Here is a 22,951-nt window from a genome sequence, read left to right on the forward strand (position 1 = left end):
TGTGTAAAAAGTTTGGGGACCCCTGCTCTAGAAGCTGGAAAAGCAAGGATTCGGATTTTTCCCTAGGGCTTCCAGAAAGCAGAGCATAGCCCTACAACTTGACTTTAGCCCAGTGGGACCCAAGTTAGACATTTTACCTACAGAACCCCAAGAAAATGTATTTGTATTGTCTTAAGCCACTGACTGTGTGGTCATTTATTACAATAGCCTCAGGAAACTAATGTGTAGGTATCTGGTTATTGCTGTGATTTAATCTCCTCTTTGAAAGATCTTACAAACTTATCTTGGATCCCGTGAATGTCTCTGGAGTCTAAGGCCATTCAGTGTAGGAGAAATGCTCTGGCCAAGAAAGTCATAGCCCCAGCACCTCTCCAAGGTATCAGTTCCACGCTCAAAGAGCCCAGAGATGTTGGACAGCCAGCATTCAGACAAAGCCATGGTCCAGTGTAAGACATATTCATTAGAAGACAAAGTCAAGGGCTCCCAAATCTCACAATATGACAAACATGCATCCACACCGGAAACCCTTCGGCAACCCACTCAGCCCTAGCCATGGCCACAACTGTTGCCCAGATGGCAAGCCTGAAGCTCTAATAAATCTGCATTGCCTTTCTCCTCCTGCTCCAGGTCAGGGTAACAACAAAATGCTGGTACAGAGGGAGATGGATGGATGCACGTTTGTGCACGCCCTCTTGGGATACCTAGAATCTACAGAAAAAACTGGGATCACAGGCAGAAAGGATGTGCCTTAGTAACTGCATCCCTGGCTGAATCTTCATCTTAAGGATTTCTTGGGCCTCAGTACAAGGCCAAGGTCTCTGCAGAAAATTTCGTCTGAATGAGTGTTTTCAGCAATACCCTAAGGCAATAGCTATTAAACTGTCTTTCCCAGAGTCAGAGGGTTTAGAAGCCACCCTAAAGGCTACCTGGGAGTCACGCACAGTGCGTGCAACAGAGCTATTCCACTTTCATCTGTCATATCTTTGGGTTCCACGTAAGATTTTGTTTGGAGGAAAGGTTCTCTGAACCACAAAGCACATGAAAGGTCATTTGTAAGGGAGTCTTCCGGAATACAAAAGGCAAATCGGTGCCTAAGAAATACCCTCAGTCCTGTCCTCTGAGCCATGCTCTGCTGTGTGCTTGCAGCTTGCTTTAATACTCTGTTGAGGCAATAATATTTTGCTTTGGCTAAGATGTGACAAGCCACCTGAAAATGGGAAGCCAGACCAGAAACCTGCGTCCAAGTTTGCCTGACACATAAATAGCTGTGAACTAATCAAATGTTCACTGAGCACCTGCAGTCACTGCTCTAAGTGCCCACAGAGAATGAAAATGTATAAGACAGAATCCTGCCTGGAGAGACAGACTCACACAGGAGAGGCAAGAAGCAGGAGTACGGAACCAAGAACACCAGCAGACACCAGGGGCAGACAGCGTCTGCAGCGAGAAGAGCCAAGGGTACAGCGTGTGTATTAGGAGAAGATATTTCAGAAGATGAAAGAAACCCCGTTCTGTCTGATTCTATTCATTCTCTCTATTTCACCTTCTCTGCCTCATTGGACCAAGGGCCCTTCCCTGGACTGCTGGTGCCACAGATTGACACGTGGAGAAGTCTGGGAACCGAGGCCAGCCACTGGAAACACGCAAGGCCGGCTGGTGACCTGACAGGGAGTGTGCGATGCTGAGGGACAGAGGCCAGACTCTCCCTAGACAGAGAACACACTAGCGTCTTGCTGGGGGGTGGGGAGGGAGTCTGAATGCAAGTTCCTGTCTCTGGCTTGTTGATAGGCACTCAAGCAGAAACCTAGGAACACTGGGGCCCTGAATCATGGCATGTCGTCCTCAGAGAATCGTAGGGCGTCCAATCGTAGGGCATCCACACATGGCCAGACAGCATGACCTTCCCTAGACCCAAGAGGTTTCATCCAGTCACTCAGAATCACTTATTGGGTACCTGCTGTGTCCCTGGCGCTAAGAAAGTCAAATGGCCCGTGGCTCCTGTGCTCACTCCTATCGCTCCTATCGTTAGAATGTCTACCACATGACAGAGGCAGAAAAGGAATACTCAGCCAGCCTTGGAAGAAGTGGAGGAGTTCTTCCAGAGGAGGAAATGCTTAAGCTGAGTTTTAGCGGCTAAGAAGATGTTACCATATTAAAATTTCTTATATTGGGTACTTTCATATTTACACATTTAAAGCATATTAGGAGGGGGAAAAAAACACAGATGATGTACACATCAAACCCATAACTTCACAGACATTTCCAAGGACAAAACTAAAGGAATACCTTGAAATAAAAATGAAGCAATGTAAAGAAAAATAGTAAGTAGATAATAACACAAGTGGTGTACAGATGTGGTGAAGGGTTTGTAAGTGATACATGCGTGATTGACATTAATGAGGCACTGAGCTAATAAGAAAAAGAAGTGGACCAGGAGAAGAGAAACAGAATGTTCTAGGTAGTGGGAGCTCGATCTCTTCTTGAATATACCTAGAAACACGTTGTGATAAGGAAGTGTATGCTCAAGTCATTCAACAACTACTTCTTGAGCACTTACGACACGTCAGGGACCTCTAGGCGCTGGGAGACAGGCATGAGCATAAGAGGGGAAACCAGCAGTGCCTGGTGAAGAATACCTTCTAGATAAGCCCAAGTGGTCACCTACATTAGTCACCAAATAAGGAGCAAAGATAATTAGGGCCGTAAGCTGTTTGGATCTTTTAATGCCTGTGTGCGATGTCTTGACCAGAGTGTAGTCTCCTCCATGGCAGGAAACCGAGCCTTGCCCAGTAGCCACCGCAGCCGCTGTGTGGCTTGAGTCTCTGTTCTGCTGACCCTTAGCCCGGTGATCATCGCCTACCATCGTTCCTCCTCTGCTGGCAGAAGAGTCCCCTCCCCTGGGCCCAGCTCCCCCCAGCCGACCTACCCCCCGCCCCAGGACCTCCAAGGTCCTACTGCCCTTCTTCTCCAGCAAGGCAGCATCTCAGGGCTTCAGCCAACCACCAGAAACCCAATCTAGGGCATTGTCACCTAGAAGATTATCCCGTCATCTGCCTGCCTTGAAGAGTTGCAAAATAGCACCCACATGAGAGTCTGCACTCTGCTTCCCCCCGTTTAATAAGCAGACTAAAAAAAGGAAAAACACCCGAACGCGATGAAAAACTTCGTAAATGACCACTCTGATAGTTACCGTGTGTAAGCATCTACTGCCCAGCCAACACTCTGCTAAGGGGCTCACATCTCTCTCACCCAATCTCCATCTGAGCCTGTGTGCCATGGTCCTTGGCTTTCCAAGGAGGGAAATAGACTTGGAGTGGTGACATCTTTTATCCAGGGTCACACCACACGGAGCCAGGTTCACACACAGGCTATGTGTGTGTCTGCGAACCAAACTCCTTACCAGTCCGCAGCGATGAAGGCCTAACCTAGCCGGGTGGCGTTTATGGACTCGGAGGGTGTCAGCAGAGGAAGAGTCCGGGAGGAGCCCGCGCCAGCTCCGGCCTGTGCATTCAGCCCTCACACTAAGAGTAGAAGAGGCAGTTCCTAGTGAAGTCTAAGGAGATTGGTTGTTTGTTTCCTAGAAGGAATCACTACTTTGGGCTTCTGAGTTATAACTCTATGAAGGGCTGTCTATGCTTCGAGGTACATTCCTGAACTACTACAACCAGCGAAAGTTAGTGGTAAGGGCAGAGAGAACTCTGTAGGCGAGACTCAGGCCTTCCGAAATGCTCAGCCGTTACCTCCGCCCATGCCAAAATGAAATGTCATCTTGAACCCAAAATACACGCAGGAAATGTGTGGGGGCAGCTTCCCACATGACTGCTCAGCCTCATCCCAAATTTCTAAACGTGGCCCTGGAGTTTCGCTTGAGCGCATGCAAGCCCACTTCACACACAGGCCTGCGCTGCTCCGATGTGCGCTCTGCCGGGCCTGCATTTGAACTTGGCCTCGTCCTGCTTTGAAGTAGGTCTGTGACTGACTATACAGGAAGCAAAGTTCGGCTTGCCATACCATCTCCCCGGGGCAACAAAGCAATAACCTCCGGGAGTCAGAGTCAGATGCCTACGTGACATCAGGGCCATGGTCGGAAAGAAAACATTTGATGAAACAGCCACAGTCGTTGAAGGATCTGGTGGGCGGAGGGGGTGGAGGGTGGTCGTAGGGTCCAGGTCAGCCTGCACCATGACAATGAGGCCATCGAGGTCTCATCTCCCTACCCACGTCAACATCTAAAGAAAGCAGGGGTCGGGAGTCTTTTTGGCTGAGAGAGCCTTGAATGCCACATATTTTAAAATGTAATTCTGTGAGAGCCATACAACGACCTGTGTACATTATGCATTATCCAATAAAAATTTGGTGTTGTCCCAGAGGACAGCTGTGATTGGCTCCAGCCACCCACAGCCATGAACATGAGTGGTAGGAAATGAATGCATTGTAATACATGAAAATGTTTTATATTTTTAATGTTATTTTTTTGTTGTTAAAGATTTGTCTGCAAGCCAGATGCAGCCATCAAAAGAGCCACATCTGGCTCACGAACCATAGGTTCCCGACCCCTGGTTGAGTCTTTCTTTGATTTGCTTTTGCATCCCTTAGACCAGTGGTTCTCAAACGTTGCTACACAACAGAGTCACCTGGGGAATTATTAACGTTTCCCTACGCCCAGGCTACACCCCGCATTAATTACATCAAAATCTTGGAGTGACACGCAGGCGTCCGTGCTTTCTTAAAGCTCCTGGTGTGCAGCCAAGGTTGAGAACAGCGCCCAGGATTCTTGCTACTCACTGGGTGGCCTGTGGACCTAGCTGCTCCTGGAACTCTGTGAAAGAGTCAGCAAGTGCCCTGTTTAAGTGCCAGTCGTGACTCGATGGGTCTGGGGAAGGACGTGAGATTGGCCTGCCCACCGAGTGGTGTGAGGCTGCCGGTCTGAGGAACCACATCAGGGCATTTTGTCCAGCAGAGCCCACTTGGAAGTATCTAAGGACATTTTTGATCGTAGTGACTTGGGGGCTGCCATTGGCAGCTAGTGTGGCTAAACATCCTACTATGTGCAGGCCAGCACCCCAACAGTTACCTGGCCCCAGATGTCAGCAGTGCCGAGGATAAGAAACCCTGGCCAGAGCGCCCAGCGCAGGACCTTTCTGCTGGAGGCCCCAGTCTCAGTGAGTGAAGGGAATGAATGGATGATCTGTAACCAGGATAATTTTGTTGTGTTGCTGAACTAACCCAGACCAACAGATTTTTAATTCACACCCTCTATCCACAGACCAGAAACAATTCATTTTACAAATGTTGACTGAAGCCCTACTATGTGCAGTCTGTTGTGCCAAGGCCTTATAGATCCTGCCCTTGGAGGGCTCACTCTCACATGGTGACAGACAGGCTTTGAGCATTTGCCCGTGCCAGCCCAGGGCAAGCACTTGCCACATACTCACCCGGTAGATACAAATTTTATACTCATTTTACAGATGAGCAAACTGAGGCCTCCAGCAATTAAGCAACTTGACCGAGGACCTACAGTGAATAAGTGACCGAGGACCCAGCTCAAAACACCCAAACTCTTCTGCAGAGGATGAAGTCCTACAGGACTAACTGGAATACATTTGTCTCTGTCTTAAAATTGGGGTAGTTTACGGAAAGGACACTGGATACTGGGTGGGGGACTCTCCCGGGGAGTTGAAGGGGTGAGAAGGCTTCACAGGTACTGCATTCGCCTGAGCCTGTACAGTCTCTTGAACAAGAATGAGGTCCCTCATTCTGAGGGGGGATGACAGATGTAAGGAGGGGCCGGCAGAGGGGTCACCAGGGACCAGGGCGCGCGAGTCTGGCCAGCGTCTCAGCCACGCTGAAGTTCCTCTCATGCCCTTGAAGCCTGGCCCTGCCTCCGCACGCACCCCTTTCTCCACAGTTTTATATCAGAGGAAAAGGGCTTTATAAGAGAAGACATGAGCCTGACCAGGCAGTGGCGCAGTGGATGGAGCGTCGGACTGGGATGCGGAGGACCCAAGTTCGAGACCCCAAGGTCACCAGCTTGAGTGCTGGCTCATCTGGTTTGAGCAAAGCTCACCAGCTTGGACCCAAGGTCGCTGGCTTGAACAAGGAGTTACTCGGTCTGCTGAAAGCCCATGGCCAAGGCACATATGAGAAAGCAATCAATGAACAACTAAGGAGCCACAATGAAAAACTGATGATTGATGCTTCTCATCTCTCTCCATTCCTGTCTGTCTGTCCCTGTCTATCCCTCTCTCTGACTCTCTGTCTCTGTTAAAAAGAGACAGAGAGAGAGAGAGAAAGAGAGAGAGAGAGAGAGAGAGAGAGAGAGAGAGAAGACATGAAACGCCCTTTATTAGACTTGGAGAGACGGCGGCTTTTCAGGACGGCCAGGAAGGAACCGGAAAGCGTGACAGCCCTCCTGTGCGGGTCAGTTATAGCCTCCAAACTCTAACTGCTAAGGGGGCTTCTGAAAAGAACCCCCAACCCAATGCGGGGCCATTTCTACGGAAAATTACTCTCCACTAAAGACAAAATATGAACCAAATGAGAGCTATAAACACCCATTCAAAAGGGAGCTTGTGGTTTCTAACAGACAAACTTCCCATCTTCATGCAAAAACAACAGCAACTAAACCCTGCAATGATCATTAAGAGTGTTTTATCTCCCAAGGATTCATGGCCCAAATGTTTGTAAAGAAACTTGAAACAGACTGTTGCAGCCTGAGAGTTTCCTCAATAAATTGCTCACACAAACTCCCTCAGCTCGGTGATGGAACTCAAGTTTCTGCCGCACTTTCTCCCGCGTTAACGCTCCTCTGAGACCACCCTTTCCCATCGGGTTCCGCACACTCCCCAGGTCGTGGGGAATTCGAGAATCTGCTTGTCCTGTGTCCTACTGCAAATGCCACTGGCCACAAGCACAGGAAAGCAGGGCCTGCAAGCACGGAGGCTGCGGTTCAACTCACTTTGCAAAAAGAAAAAAAAAGGCTGGACAGGCCTGCATAGATAGGCAGCATTCTCAGACACGACTCAAGGGTAAGATCACTTTAAACCAGAACCGGTGCCCCCAGAAACCGTCTCTGACATCAGCTTACACTGGGCTTACCTGGGTGGCACGCTGTGCACAGGGAAGGGGGCTTGTCCACCCACTAGATGCCAGTGGGTTTGCTGGAGAGGACACCGTGTCGAGGCCGGAAGGAATGCACCCAGTGTGACTCAGACTGGGGCCCCCTGCTGAGCTGTGTGGCTTTAAGGGCGTCACACAGCCTCTCTGGTTCTCAGGTTTCTCCTCTGTAAAATGAGGATGCCGAAGGTCCCGACGGTCCTTCTGGTTCTGATATTTCATGAGCCCGGAGGGGGTGGGGCACCCCTCTCAAAGGGTGAGCATCCCTGCTACCGGGCCCCAGGGGCCAGCGGAGCGTCTGCCCCCCAACATCCCTCAGAGGCGGCTCGGACTTCAAGCCCAGGCCTGGAGCTCTCCTCTCCCTGAAGTTCTTCCCACTTTCTGCCAACTCTGGCCATAAACGGTTAAATGCCAGCTGCTCGGTCACTTGCCAGGAAGGGTCTCCTCCTCCGGCTATTGTGCTGTGGTGTCTGGCCGTCAGGCAGGGCCAGACAACTGTCACATGGCCCCTCCCTCTAGGGTTGAGCTTTGGGATGGCCTAGCAGCTCAAAATGTTGTGCCAAGGGAGCAGGGGCAATCTGTCCCATAAAATGCACTTGGAGCTTGCGTCCTGCGGGCACAGCCCGGCTGGGCTCACCCACACGGGCGCTCCCTCCCTCCCACAAATGTTAGGTTTCAGCCTCCCCGTGGCCACTCTCGGCACGAGGTTAACCCCAAAGCCCTGCTTTTGCCAAGGGAGAGAATGCCTTCCCCACGGCCGCCCAATCGCTTGACCTTGCATCAAATACAATATTGCAACACTGAGTTCACCCCCACGGGGAGGCGGGTGGCCAAGGAATGGGAGGGAGCTTTCGAGGGTGGTGACACATTCCCAAGAACCCAGATGCAAATAAACTTCAGCAAACTTCAATAAGTCCAGGCGTCAAAGCGCAAGTATTTACCAGTAACCTGCCTTCATAATAGCATTAGCATCATTCGGATGATGATAGTCGTGACAATAAGGATAGGAATAATAAAAACAATTAGCACTGATATTTAAATGCTTACTGTGTACTAGGTAGTCATGCGGCGAAGTTTTTACACATACTATTTTTATGTAATCTCCATAATAACTCCACGTAGTGAACCCTCACAATATATACATTATATAGGCAAAGAAACTGAGGCTTAAGGTAGCTAAGGGATTTGTTTGAAGTTCAAGAGTCATGGCAGAGCTAGAAATTAGCCCTGGCCATCTGCCTCCAAAGTCCCGTCTGACCTGGTTTTCCAGGACAGCGAGCCTCCCATCCACCTGATAGCGAGTTGGGTTGAATTATTCAGCAAGCATAGACGGGGTACCCCCTGGGTGCCATGCAGAGTATCGGGTGCTGGGTAACCAAGAGCCGTGTCTGCAAGCCTAACATTTCCAAAGAAACAAGTTCGTGACATTCTCTTGGCCAGAGGCCAAGACCCACTCTCCGTTGAGATGACCACCAACACGTATCTAAGCAAACATTTCTAGACAGAGAATTCAAAGTCACGATACCCAACTCCTGACCCTGCGTTGGTGACACCGAGGTCCAGGGAGGGGGAGGAAGTGCAGCCCTTGGAGGAGACACACAAGGAGTAGCCAAGAGCCAGTGAGCCACCAGCTCTCTCGGGGATGTGTGAGCACTGCGCTGGGGGTCAACAAACGCCACGCATTACGCACCTGTAGCATGTCAGCCCACCTGCAGGCCCACCTCCAACTGACCCCACTCCTCTCTCCAGCGGATAAACTGTGCTTGGAGTCCCAAATGCTCACCGCAGCTCCTCCCTAGAGGGAGACACTGCGACTTCCCTCCCAGGCCCCCAGCCCGGGTGCACACTTGCTCGGTGACTTCTGAGGCGCTGTGGGGACAGAGAGGCCTGCAGGGCTCCGTGCAGCCAGGGACCTCGTCCACGGGCTAAGAGCCGACAGGCCCCAACTCGGCGGTGGTCACAGCTACCAGCCACTACAAGCCGGCTTTGCACAAAGTACGCTGTATCTTGCCTCCCCTGTTCTCCCTTTAAACCCAGGAGACACTGGCAGCCCCATTTACCTGGGAAGAACCATGGGACACGACCCCTGAAGGTGAGGTCAGGGTTGGAACTCCTAACGCCTCCCCCGCCCCCCAGGCTGATTGCAGCCTCCCTGCCAGTCTGTCCTCTTCTGGCTCCCCTCTCTCACTGGGGGCGGCTTCGGAGCTCTGCCCCCTCTGGCCTGAGAAGTCAGCGCCGAGCCAAGGCTCCTGGCACTGCGGTCCTCGCTGAGCCCAGGCCGCTAGCTCATTCCCTGGGCGTAGACACACACCTCCCCCAAGATGCTTCCTCCCCAACATTCTCTGGATGCATTGCAAAAGGAGGGGGCATTACAAGTATCAGTAATCAGACCTGTTCCAGTGCCTTCCCCGGAAACTGAGAAACACTTTCACAGTCTAGTCTGAATCAGAAGGCTGCTAAAATATTTAATGCCGGAGGACTTAACAGGCGCTGAGAAGAAAGGGGAGAGGAAGGTGCAGTTCGCTGGGGCCTGCGGACACCACACGCCCACGGAACTCCCCTGCCCCACCCTGCCACTTTCTCAGGACAGGAACACTGCGGGGCAGAGAGGGCAGCTGAAAACCAGTCTCTGCGGTGAAGCCACAGTCTTCCTCCCGGGTGGGAGGGGCACCCCTAGGTGTGGCCACTGGGGATGCCTTTGCAGGGAGTGCTCTTTATACGCAGCTCTTTGGAGCCAGCTGATTGGGTTAACTGGGATGGGGGTAGAAGCTAGGGGAGGGGCTCCTTACCAGGCCTGGGTTGCGGGTCACACCGCCCAAGCCAAGGCCTCTGGTTGGCCCACGGTAAACTTCCTCTGCTCAGGAGCTGGGGAAATATGTCCTTCTGAATACGGCCGCCTGGCTTTCCCATGCACAAGGCCAAGGGGCACAAGGGGGAGCCTGTGCTCGCTCCCTGACCACCGCCGGCACCTGAACCCTGGCAAGGCTGCCCCCACAGAACCTCACAGCTGACAGCTGACAGCCGCCATTAATCTCTCGTGAATATGTGAAGACTCTTTGAACTGGGCCGTCCCATGCAGAAGCCACTAGCCCCACGTGACAATTTCAATGGTAATTAATCAAAGTTAAATAAAATTTCACAATTCAGTCCCTCGGTGGTCCTGAAACTGACCCCGGATTTTCTAGAGGCCTCATTTCAGGCGCTTGGTAGCCACACGTGGCTAGCGTCCGCGGCACTGGGCAGCAGAGAGACAGCCCCGTTCTGTTATTGTAGACAGTTCTAGTGGACAGCGTTGTCTGAGCGAGTCAACTCCTGCTAATCATCTAATGACCAGGAATCTAGACGTGCATTTGATGTCTGAAAAACTTGTGGGAAGAAGGTTCTAGTGCCAGCTCTAACTCTTACTCGCTCTCTGACCCTGAGCAAACCGTGTCACCTGTCTGAGCCTCCACTTTCCTTTCCTGCAAACAGCACCTACTAGGAGGAGAGAAGGGAAAAGATGCTGGGTGGGGCGGGCCTCTGGCCCAGAGGAAGATAAGTGGAAGGGGACTGATGGTGGGTCCCTATTTTGTGTCAGGTGCTCAAAATAAAGTACTCCTTTAATCCTAGGTACTGCGTGTCCCCCATTTTACAGGTGAATCAGCGAGTTCAGAGGGTGATGACCCCAAGGTCACAGAGCTAGAACTTGAGGTCTGTCACCTTTGAGGCCTGTGATTTATACCCCAGTAGTGCTCAGAATTCTATGATCCTCTGTCAAAAGCCTAGAAGCAGGTTTGAGGGACAATGGGGGCTGACGTGTTGCTGGGAATTACAGCCTCCCACCCCCATGACAGGGTCCTCAGTGCAGCTCAGGCATCAAGGGGGAAATACGCCATCAGAGACCATCAGGGGCCAACAGGGGCCAGTTAATTCCCCCTCTCTCCCCTCTTCTGAGCCTCAACAAGAATGCCTCAAGTTTCCTTTCAGCTCAAGTCGTAAATATCCACTTCCCAAACGTCACTGCCAAAACCAACCTGAAGCCAGGTTGAACACAGTGGCTTCCGCCAGAGGCAGTAATGAGAGGTTCCCGGAAGAGACGCCCGGTCAGTCTGGACACATTCATTTGGAAAATCACCACCTTGCCCTGAAGCCGACCTTCAGGTCCATGTGCAACATGACAAAGGCCTGGGGCAGAGCGCTCAGAAACCCGGAAGCCCTGGCTGGGTATGTCAACTGACTGGAGCATCGTCCCAACACACCAAGGATGCAGATTCAATCCCCAGTCAAGGCACATACAGCAATCAACCAATGAATGCACACATCAGTGGAAGAATAAATCAATGTGTTTCTCTCTCTCTCTCTCAAATCAATCAAGAAATTTTTTAAGGAAGAAAGAAAGAGAAAGAAAGGGACCCAGAAAAGCCGGAAGCCAAGGCTGTGCATCCCTGTCGCAGGCACCTGGTGGCAGAGGACCGGCCCCTCCTCCAAAGATGCCGCCATCCTTTGTGTGGGCGCCTCATCAACCAGCTTCCCGAAGCGACTTGGCGCTTTTCCAAAGGACAGATTCTCCTCTAAGAAAACTGGTTTTAATTCTGGAACATAAACGCTTCAGAACATAAAGGCTACAGTTTAAAAGCTCCTTTGACCTGTCCATGTGATGGTTCACAAGGACCGAAGCTGTCGATAACAATACACATCCAAGCCATTTGTAGAGTCTTTAGTCCCTGAGTACCTGAGAACCATGTAACAAGCTCCTTGAGAGCCAAGCCGCGCGAGGGGCACCCCCAAAGACAGACCGAAATCGGCCCAGGGAGGTCGGCCAGCTGGAAACAGGCTGTCATCCAGCCTCAGAGCACCCTATTCCCACAGTCTGTGACTACTGGGCACTACTGGGGTATGAACACAGTGGCTTCCGCCAGAGGGTCTTGGGCATTTTCTACTTTTGCTGAATTGCCCGGATGATTTTGAGTCAATACATTTAAAATAACAGTAGTGATCATTTTTATGGTACATTCACCACGTACCAGGCATTATACTAGATGCTTTGGAAGCTTTCCAATTTTATTCTAACTCCCACCTCAATTATTTTTCCCATTCTACAGATATGGAAACTGATTGTTGGAAATTTTAAGCGGCTTATCCAAGGCAGCTCAGCCAGCAAGAAGCCTCTGGGATACACACGGGTCTGTCTTGACTGTACTGCACCCCCTTTGGGAAGAAAATTGCTCCAAATGAGCCCTCGCCAGGCAGCTCAGTTGGTTGGAGCATGATCCTGATGCACCAGGGTTGCAGGTTCGATCCCCGGTCAGGACACATACAAGAATCAACCAATGAATGAATGACTAACTGGAGCAACGAACCCGTGTTTCTCTTGCTCTTTCTCCCTTTCTCCCTCTCTAAAAACAATCAATAAATTTAAAAAGAAAAGGGGGGGGAAATTGCTCCAAGTGCAAGGAGTGTCTGAATGGTAGCCCTGTCATAGCCCAATGGTTCTTAAAAGGAAGTTTAAAATAATAGAAGCCACGTAACACAAAATCAAACCCAGAGGGATCTCGAGGGGGCGGGGCATCTGCCGTCCTGACTTTATCTGCTAAGAGAACAACCCTCGCATGCTTCTTTTTCTTTAATTTATACAGCTGGAGCCATCCTCAAAACCTTCTTTTTAAACTCAAAACCATGGTGTCACAGCTGGTAATTTTAGAAGGAGGAGGAGAGAAGGAAGAAGCGAGACCCAGTGGGAAGACATCGTGGGAGGAGGGGTGTGGAGCACGCCCAGGGCTGGTTTCAGGTCTCCTGGGGCTTCCTCGGCTGGATGCCAGCTGCTCCTCTCTGTTCTCCCTCCCTCCCTCCCTCCCTCCCTCCCTCCCTCCCTCCCTCCCTCCCTTCCTCCCTCCCCTCAACTTTCCAACCCAACTGCCCGGCAGAACCTAGCTAGGTCTATACAGAGACCCTAAGCATCTGGGAATCATTTCTTTCTCTCAAAATGCTCTAATAATTGAAAAGAATACTTTTCCAACCCTTTTCCCAAGTGGGAAAGAGAAACTGCTTTTAAGTAAGTATTCAGCAGAAGAAAAAAAAACAGCTTGGCGATGCCCAAGATTTAAGCACCTTCTTTAGAACAATCTAAAAATCAAGCAAAGCTGTCTGTGGGTCCCAGACTCTCCCACAGGGAGGGACCACATGATGTACAGAAATCCACAGCCAAGCCACCTGTCAACCACTGCTTCTCAGAGTCAGGGGCCCACGTGCCTCTCGCGTGTGGGGTGGTGGCTGGAGGTTGACAAAGCCACAGAATCCCCATGCACATCCACCAGTAGGGCCAACTTCACTCCAAACGTGGGGAAATAAGCACACATATCTGTGCTCCCTGCACCCACATGTGTACCAGACTGAGTTATTAAACTATCCTGTCACCACCATAGAAAAGACACATGGTTAGATACTGGGTCTGATCTGTGGTATCAGCTCAGCTCTGGTCAAGTCAGCAGAATCCTGGATTCCAGAGAGTCAATAGAAGCATGTCACCCAATAACCAGCAAGAAGAAAAATTTGGTTTTGATTTGCTGGGTTCTTCTCGTGGCAACTCAGAATGTTATTTTTACGTGGAAATGCAGCGTGCTACAACACACAATGAAAGATACATGTAGGGTTTTACAATAAAACACGATCTCAAAGCCTTTTAACATGAAGCAGATCCATCCCTAGGGGCTACACAGGAGGGAGTATGAAAGCAGTCACTCTCCTCAGCCACTCAGATATTTCAGCAGACAGAGAATTCAGTGGTGGGAAAGAAAGATGGCCAGGCTGGAACCTCAGCCTCAGGAGGAACAGGGGCCGATAGGTTCACTGTATGAGAAAAGCCCCTCCCACAGAACTGTACTAGGGAACCTAACACCCGCCGAGCCCCAGAACCTGCAGGCATTGCACTTGAATCAGTGATCTCAGACTTCACAGCGATTTGATGAGGCAGGTACAGAAATGCCCATTCTACAGATGGGGCAAACTGAGGTTATGCACATACCCATACCGGGTGAGGAACAGAGCTGGGGTTGGAATCTGGAGCCCTGGCATGAATTTCATCACTACCCAGCCCCTGGCAGCATCCACTAAAGTGTAGTCATACAACAACTTCTCCAGGACTGTGACTGGATGTCACCTGTACATGCAACATCAGCTGCTCCCAGGTCATGCACCACTTGGCCTTGATCAGACTTTCTCTGAGACCGGCCCAGGTCTGTGGCACAGCCTTCTCATGGTAAACAGGTAACCAGAGATACTAAAGCCTCCTTTTCAAGGCAAAGAAGCATTCCCAATGTTTGTGTTAAATTCGTAGGAATACAGTTGCTGGGCTCTAGAGCAGTGGTCCCCAACCCCCGGGCCGAGGACCAGTACCGGTCCATGGGCCATGTGGTACCGGTCCGCAGAGAAAGAATAAATAACTTACATTATTTCCGTTTTATTTATATTTAAGTCTGAACAATGTTTTATTTTTTTTTAATGACTAGATTCCCTCTGTTACATCCGTCTAAGACTCACTCTTGACGCTTGTCTCAATCACGTGATACCTTTATCCGTCCCACCCTAAAGGCCGGTCCATGAAAATATTTTCTGACATTAAACCAGTCCGTGGCACAAAAACATTGGGGACCACTGCTCTAGAGAGACCTAAGGCTTCAGGGTCCCCACGGGAAGGCTCGCCCTTAGCTGTTACAACTCTTTGAGGGGCTACAGTGTACAGTATGGCAGCCATTAGCCTCTTACAGCTGTTGAGTGCTGGGAATGTGGCTGGTCCAAACTGAGATACCCTGGGAGAATAAAATACACGGCAGATTTAAAAGACTCACTAGGAAAACAACAACGTAACCTATCACACCTTAATAATTTTTATATCAATTAGATGTTGAAATGATACCATCTGTGATATACTGGTTAAATAAAATATCAAAATAAAATTTATAATTATTAAATTAATTATATATTATAATTATTATATATATAGATATATTATCAACATTTGTTTCTTTTTTTTTTTTTTAACATGGCTACCAAAAACTTCAGGATTACACCTGTGGTTTACGCCAGCCACATATCTATTGGACAAGAATTGGTCTGCACCCTTCTGGAGATCTTTGACTGTCTACTGAGTATAAGCTGGAATCTGTTGTAACCTATATGCTCAGATGTTGATACCTCTTTAATTCCTCTTATGGGAGGGGAGGGTCCAATCAGAATTCTTCCCAGAAATTCTCAGCCAATGGGAGGGGGGTGGGAGCACTTGTTCCCAAGGGTTCAAGGGACAGGAAAAGCCGGCCCTCTCCATCTTCATTTCTTACAAGGACCAGGGCAAAGCAGGTTGTGGAATCAAATGATCTAAACAGAAATAGACCTTAAACCACAAAAGGAAGCCATGTATGCAAAAGCCGCATGAGTCATTTTAATAGTTTGGGTAGCCACATTTAAAAGAGAAAACAAAGTGAAATTAATTTTAAGATAGTCTAACTTGATACATTCAAAATATTATTTTAACCTATAATCAATATAGAAATTATTTAGACATTATAATTCTAAAATTTGAAGTGATTAAAACAATGAGCCATGAAATACCTATTGAATGAGTGTATGTTTGGCCCTGAGTTCTCCGAGAAGATGACAAAAACATCCAGGGACGTTGAGGAGGAAGGAGCTAACATATCATTTATGGGGAGAGGGAGGCTTTTCCTGGGTAGATATTTTTCCTACACTTTAACTGGGAATATCAAAATCCATGCCAGCAAGGGCTGCAGGGAATTCCTAAGTCAGCAGCAGAGACAAGTGTCCGGTAGAGACTAAACTAAATCTGCATCTGTCTCAGCAGAAGCACCTGCATCTCGCAGCCCAGAGTTAGGGGAAGAGTCGCCCTCGGAGGAAAGGCAGCTGGCCAGGTGTCGGTGGAAGTACTCAGGCGCGAAAAACAGGTGATCGCACATTCTTTCAGCATGTGCAAAATATAAGTCTAAGCGTTTATAAAACCCTGCAGCTGTTTGGGAGGATACACTGGCCAGCCACAGGTACTAATTTAAAGACCTACCGGGCCCTGCTCATGCATGCATCACGCGCACACGTGCACACACACACACAACCTCCACCAAGAGCACAGCAGCCCGAGGTCCAAGGACGCTGCAAAGCCTGTCCACAACGTGTCTGTCCCCAACATCTCCATTTCCCCAGACCTTCCGAGAGGCAGCTTTTGCGCAATCAAAGGGGGTACAGCACTTAGAGGAGACAGGCACCCTGTGAGTGTGAAGGTCTGGGGTCCTGGTACATTGGTCACTTGTCCCTCTCTAATTCTGAAATGGCTGGAGTGTTGACTGCTGTTGGTGATCAGAAATTCCTGCTTCAGAAATCAAAAGGTAATGAACCTTTTTGCCTCAAAAGGTAATAAACTAAGAATAGTGGTTGACTAGGGCTCAGGGGTTGGAGAGTTGAGGTGTGATATTCAAAGGGTACAGGGGCTTATTGAGAGGGGTGACAATGTTCTAAAATTGGTTGTAGGGATGGTTGCACAACTCTGTGATTATACAAAGAGCCGTTGAAGTGCGTACTTTGAATGAGTGTATTATATGGTATGTGAATTACACCTCAATAAAGCTGGCTTCTTTTCAAAACAAAGGAGTAAGCTCAGATAGGAAAACAATTCGCTCAGTCCCTTTGACAACAATGGAGCTCTCAGTGATCTCAGGCCCTTTTCTACCTGCATGATGAGTGGGAGTGGCTATTAGCTCTTTGCTTGTGCAAGGACTCGTGTGCAAAACATCCAGTGTGTCTCTGCCAAGGGACAGCATCACGTTCCTCCACAGCCTGGTACCTTTTCACTGACCTTTCTGCTGCTCCCGCTCTTGTGGCCTCTTTGGAAATGACCTTGTCTGTGCCATCTGGAACATCTTTCTCAGGAACCGAAGGCGAGGTGGATTGGACAGGCCCCGGGCTCTTTCTGAGATAACGTTAAGAAAGCGGTAGATGGTAAGACAGGTACTTCTCTCTTCATGTCCTCTTGAAAAGCCCGGGTCCCATTTAAAGCTTTAACTGACTACTATGCCAGCATCCCTAGAAAAAACAATAGTGTCTGGCAGTCCACATAGGTTTGAGATGCTTTTGGTTCATTGAGGCCTCCCTGCATAAACAAATCCAGATTCAAAGCAGGGGTCTCTGGACTCCAGAAAAACACGTGATTGACTGTAACCCACGACCCAATAGTCTGCTGCCAGCCAGCAACACAGCTCATGCTTTTGAAACAGTTTAATTAGGATGAATTAAAGAACCTGAGAAAAGGCCTAAGACGTGTCACACAAACAGCCCCCACGCCTGCACTCCTGACTCCCACATTTTTCATAATGTCAGAGCATCCAGAGACTGTAAGCAAGCAAATGCAAACTATTAGATACGGAAAACTTAGATTCTTCATAACCACCCACGTAGTTGACTGTGTTATGGACATCGGTGGGGATTTATCCTTTTACGTACCTTTCAGCGTGGGGTGCTCCTGGATCCAGGTTTTGCAGCTTAGGGTCCCAAGTTTCTTCAGATCCTAGAGGTGAGGAGACACGTGCCTTCCCATCCCCAGCAGAAGTGGGAAAGTCAGGCCAGGGCTGCTGCTCAGCCTGCTGGTGCCCGGCCAGGATGTCCCCACACAGGGCTTCTGCAGCCTTCGTCCCCGGAGTCCCCTGAGAGCAGCCTGGGTCCCCACAGCTCCCTGGCAGTGCGGAGGCAGGAGCCACTCCAGAGAACATCCTCGTAGCACCTGTTTCCAGCAGGTCACCAGGCACACGTGCCCCGGCCTCAGCTGTGCCCAAAGTGACTTCACCCTCTGCTTCCCTAGCAGCTCCTGCCACCAAGCCGGGCTCCAGCGGAGCATCCGTCATGGCTGCTGGCTCAGGCATGCCCTGGTTGCCCAGGGCATGTTGCTTTTCTGAGATCTCAGCAGCACCTCCGTGCCTCTTCTCACCCTCAAGCGTGTTGGGGGTCCGCGGCTCCCTGGCGGCGTCGGCCACCGCCGGAACAACCCCCTGGGGAGAAGACGCTCTCAGGGCCGAGGTGGGTGCTGGCAGGTCACCTGCAGCGCCCGTGTGGGCAGAGCCCCAGGCACTGTCCTCTCTGGGCTGACTGCTGCTGGTGGAGGTGTCCTGGTGCCGTTTCCCTGGAGTTCTGCTGTCCTGAACTGAGTCCCCTTCCCCGTGGCCCTGGGGAGCCACCTGCCAGTCAGAAGCTTTCGCCTCAGGCGTCTCCAGGGCAGCAACGGGCGAAGAAGGACCCGAAGCCGATTCCTGCGGGCTGCTTCCCCGCTGGGAGTGGGCTTGGTCTCCAGGGCCCGGCCCAGCGTCTGCGGCCCCCTCGGGCTTCTCGCTCTCCTCGCTCTCCTCCCGCACCTGCGGGACACCAGTCATTTCCTGACCCACACGGGCACCCGGCAGGTTCCGCTCTACGCCCAGCTTTTCTGGAGCTGGGTCCCGGGGAACCAGGAGGGAAACCTCATCCTCGACAGCTGACCCTTGCTCCTTCTCCTGTGAGTCCACCCAGAGTCCCTCAGGAGGGGCGGGGAGAGGGGCCACGGCCGCTGCTGGAGTCCCATCTGGAAGCTTCCCTGGGCTGAGCGGCACATCGAGGTCCTTGCCCCCCACACCCCTGCCAGCTCCTGCCTTCTCTCCCGCAGAGCGCTGGGGCCGGTCAGCGGCCAGGACCCCCAGCACGGACTTCTCAAAGATCTTGGTGATGTGCTCCCTGAAGTCGGGGAGCCCGGCGATCCCGCCGGTCAGCTTGGGGCTGGTGTCCGCCCCGCCCGACGCGCCTTTCCCCGGGTCCCGGGAAGGTTCTGCCATCCTGTCTCCACTGCTCCCGGTTGGCCCTGCTGCACCCCCGGCCGTGGCCCGCTCGCCGGCGGAGCCTGCGCCTGCAGCTCCTGCCGCTGCCTCCTCCCCAGCGGGGCCTGCGCCTGCAGCTCCTGCCGCTGCCTCCTCCCCGGCCCTCTGCTCACCACTGGCTGGAAGTGGCAGCCTGTCCAGGTAGGGCACCGAGTCCGCAGGTCCCTCGGAAGTCCCGCCGTCGGGGCTTCGGCTGCTGGCTTGGCCCGCAGAGACCTCCCCACCTGCTGCTCCTGGTTGCAAGGGGGAGGCCAGCGGGCCAGCAGCCGGCTTCCTGCAGGAGGCATTTTCCAAGGCAAGCAGGGGCTCCTCCGTGACGGGACAAGGGCTTTCACCAGGACCCCGAGGGCTGTCTTCTGCCCCCTTCCTGGCAGCACCCTCAATGTGCAGGTAAGGCGTGTCGGGAGCAGCCTCTTCTGTTGGCCCCGATGGCAGTGGCCTCTTTGGGTCGGGGACAAGCGGGGCTACAGGACTATCCACTGTGCTCCTGGGAGTCCCACTCAGCTCTCCCGAGGGCAGCAAGGCGTCCTGGCCGCAGACCGAGGGCTGCTGGGCATGGCTGGCTTCCCCCAGGGCAGCGTCGGAAGCTCGCTCCCCAGGGGAGGGGCACTGCTCAGTCTGAAGGAAGCCACCACTCAGAGTGCCTCCTCCCGGCTCCTCGGGTCTCCCCAGGTCTCCTTTGTCAATGTCCCCACCAGTCTCAGCAGCCCCACCGTCCATAGCTCGCTCCTCCGCGGACGGGAGACCTCCGAGAAGCCCCTGGGCCCCCGCCTCCGACGCGGCAGGGCACTCCACGTCCTCCCGCGGGGCCGGGGCGGAGGCGGGCTGCCACTCGCCTTCCCGGGTTTCGTCACATGCCGCCCTCTCCGGGGCATCCTGAGTGGGTGTGATGCTGGGGCTGGCGGGCGCTGGGGCAGGCGGGCACTGAGCTGCATCCAGGGGAGCCCCTGAGTCAGGCGGGCCAGGCGGGGCCCCCACCGTGTTTCCACTTGCCTCCTTTGTCCTCCCCGAGCCCTGGGGCGGGGGCCAGGCGTCAGCTGCCTCAGAAACACCTGCATCCCCGAGACTCGCTTCGTCACGCTGGCTGCTGGTGTTCAGTGAACCAACCTGCTCTTGTTGGGACTTGTCCAGCCCCTGCTCAAGGGCAGAGTCTTGTAAGGTTTCTGCGTCAGGAAGCAGGACCTTGGAGGGCTGGCCGTCCCTGCATACTGCCTCTTGCCTATACTCCCCGAGTGCGGACAACTCCGGTCTCGTGGGTGCTGCCAACTCCGCCTGCGCTCTCCTAGGACCCTCTGGGACGGTGTTCCTGGGAGCATCAGACGGACTGACTTTGGGGGGCTCTCTCTGAAGTTCTGATCCGGAAGCCGGCTCCTCTCCTCCACGAGGGGACAAGCTCACATCCTCCCGAGGTTCCACAGGTACGTGGATTTGGGGGGAATTCGCATCTGAGTTCTTAAAACCTGGATTGCCTGGAGAAGTCTCTTTCTCATTTTCACACCGTTGAGCCTTCTCCCTGAGCATATCAAAGACAGGTGCTTCTGGATCCAACTGGGATGGCTGGAGATGGTTCTCAGAAGAGCCCGAGGGTCCTTCAGGTGCAGCTACTTGCATTTGGTGCCCTGGGCAGGATGGGTTTCCCTGCTGATCCTGCTCCGGAATGAGCGTCAGGGGCCCACAGCCCACCACCAGGCTCTCCCCCTCGGGGGGATGTGGCCCGTCAGCTTGGACTTCCTGTCCAGCTGTGTCATGTCCCAGCCCACAGGTTTGGGGGGACGTCAGCAGGTCCTCCCCATCACAGCTGCCGGGCTTCTGTGCGGACGGGCGGCTCCCGGTCTTTATTCCAGATGAGCTCTCCGCGTCCCGGGCTTGGGGGCCGACTTCTGCAGCAGACGTTGACAGGAAGTCTGATTTCTCAGATTCTAAAGCAGGAAGAGAGTCCATTCTTCCCAGTCCCCCTACGTCCTGAAGGATGTCAGGACATTTGGGCTGCCACCCCGGCCCCTCCCTGACAGCTCCTTTGGGAACAACGTGCTCCCGGGCTCCGTCCGGCCCGGGGGGCGTGATGGAATCCTGCTCAGGGAGCTTGGGCCATGAGCCAGATGCATGGACCACATGGGCTTCTCCCGGCACCCCCCAGGCCACTGAGCTGCAAGCTGCAGCCTCTGGCGGAGGCCCGGGCCTGTCCACGTGCCCGGGACCCTCCCTCCGGAGCAGCTGTGCTGAGGCCATGCTCGGAAGGACTTCACTCCTCACGTCACTGGTTGGCTTTGAAGCCTCGTCTTTCCCCGTCTCCGGCTCAGGCCTGCAGCCGAGGACCTGCGGCTGTTCTTCCCACGGGTCCCCGGGACCTGCACCACCAGGTGGCTCTGGGGCTTCTTCCTGGCCTCTAGGACCGGCCCCAAGTTGTCTGCTTTCCCCCTTAGCCACACCCAGACTGTCAGGGGCCTTGGCTTCATCCTTTGGCTCTGGGGACCTTGTGGCATTTTCATCTGCTGCATTGGGAGGGGGCAGCAGGCTTTGCTCCCTGATCCGGAACTCCCCGCTCTCCTTCTGGGGAGGACAGGCAGGAGCAGCTCCGGGGCTCCCTCCCGGCCCCTCTCCCCTGCCCCTGGGGTCTGACGCGTGCTTCCCCTGTCCTGCCAACCCTGCTTCGGCCAGCTCTTTGGCCACATCTGTATGAATGGGCATCTCAGGCCCGGAATCCATCTTGCTGGTTGGCCAGCTGGGTTCTTCTGCGGCAACCACAGCCTGCACAGCTGGCTGTGAGGTGGGGCTGGGAGCCGGACATTGGTCCTCATCGCTCACGAGCAAAGCCCCTGAGGGTCGGTCCCCCACTGCCATGCAGACAGCATCACTGAGCTCGGTCCCTTGCATCCCCGTCTCCGAATGACATGGCAACAGGGGCAGCTCTGCGTGTGGCAGCTGTACCCCCATTTGCAGCTGGTGGCTTCCCAGGGCAGCAGCCATGGCCTCAGCTTCTGGGGCAACCCCGGAACTGCTCCCAGGGGGACAGCAGGCCTCAAGGGATCCCGAGTCAGTGACTAAATTTGGAAGCAGCATCTCCGCTTGGCCAGTCCCTCCGTCTGAGGCTTCGGGGGCTGGCTCTTGTCGGCTCGGGGTCTCAGGCATTGGGGGGCACTCCTCCAGGCTGGCTGTGCTCTCCTTGCCTGGCTGGGCTGCAGGAAGGCTCGTGGGGGCCACTTGTGCAGAAGCTGCCCCCTGCCCAGACTCTGGCGGAGGGAGGCCACCTGCAGCCTCTTTCCTTTGGGACACAACACCACTGTCCTCTCTGCCCGGCTGTCCCTCCATTGGCTCTCTGGGCGGTGCTGGCGAAAGTCCTGGCAACTGATCAACAGAACCGGAGGAAGTTGGTTTCTGTCCCTCTTCCATTAGGTCTTTCTCTCTTCCAGCAGTGGGGACCATGGCAACCACACCGTGCTGAGTAGGGCTGTCCTCTTGAGGGGCCAATGCTGTCAGGGGGCCTCCCTGGGCATCTGGAGGAGGATCCCTCCTGGGGTGCTGAGCGAGGGGCTGAATGAGGGGCCAGTCTTCAGGTGCCGATGCTGGGCTTGCTGGGCAAGCTTCAGGGGAGCCTTCAGCGAAGGGCATGGGGTCTGAGGGGCACTTCCGCTTCCAGGGTGCTGGTGGGATGGGCAGTGGAGAACCTTCTAGGCCCCTGGCTTTATGTGGGTGCGTCCTCGGCGCGGTCACCTCTGGGGACACGATGCAGGGATCCAGGCCAGCAGCTCCCTCAGAAGCAGCGCAGGAGCCTCCGCACTCGACTCTGTCAACAATGAGAACATTTCATGTTTCCTCGGTTCTCATGGATGCCAAGGGCAGAGCCACGACCCAGACAGAACTGCCCCAACACTCCCCCTACTACAGGCCACAAAATACAGCATCCCCATGCACCTCGTCCCCCCCCCAGGAAAAGCACACCCCCTCCAACTCCATCCCTCCCA

General features: G+C 53.1%; 1 protein-coding gene across 19 annotated transcripts in view; it reads right to left on the reverse strand.

Annotated features, from left to right (window-relative positions):
• The window catches only part of TACC2 (transforming acidic coiled-coil containing protein 2), a 203,112-nt gene that overhangs the window by 121,301 nt on the left and 58,860 nt on the right, over nucleotides 1-22,951 (reverse strand). For 16 of the 19 annotated variants that reach the window (XM_066355383.1, XM_066355381.1, XM_066355387.1 and 13 more), the window contains 2 exons: nucleotides 17,596-22,773; nucleotides 16,952-17,065 (listed from right to left, as the gene is read on the reverse strand). In XM_066355383.1, the coding sequence (XP_066211480.1) occupies nucleotides 16,952-17,065; nucleotides 17,596-22,773 (5,292 nt within the window). The remainder of the gene's footprint in view (nucleotides 1-16,951; nucleotides 17,066-17,595; nucleotides 22,774-22,951) is intronic. The other 3 variants (XM_066355392.1, XM_066355390.1, XM_066355385.1) reach the window with 1 other exon arrangement.

This window comes from Saccopteryx leptura, chromosome 13, assembly GCF_036850995.1.
Source record: "Saccopteryx leptura isolate mSacLep1 chromosome 13, mSacLep1_pri_phased_curated, whole genome shotgun sequence".
Taxonomy (NCBI): Eukaryota; Metazoa; Chordata; class Mammalia; order Chiroptera; family Emballonuridae; genus Saccopteryx; species Saccopteryx leptura.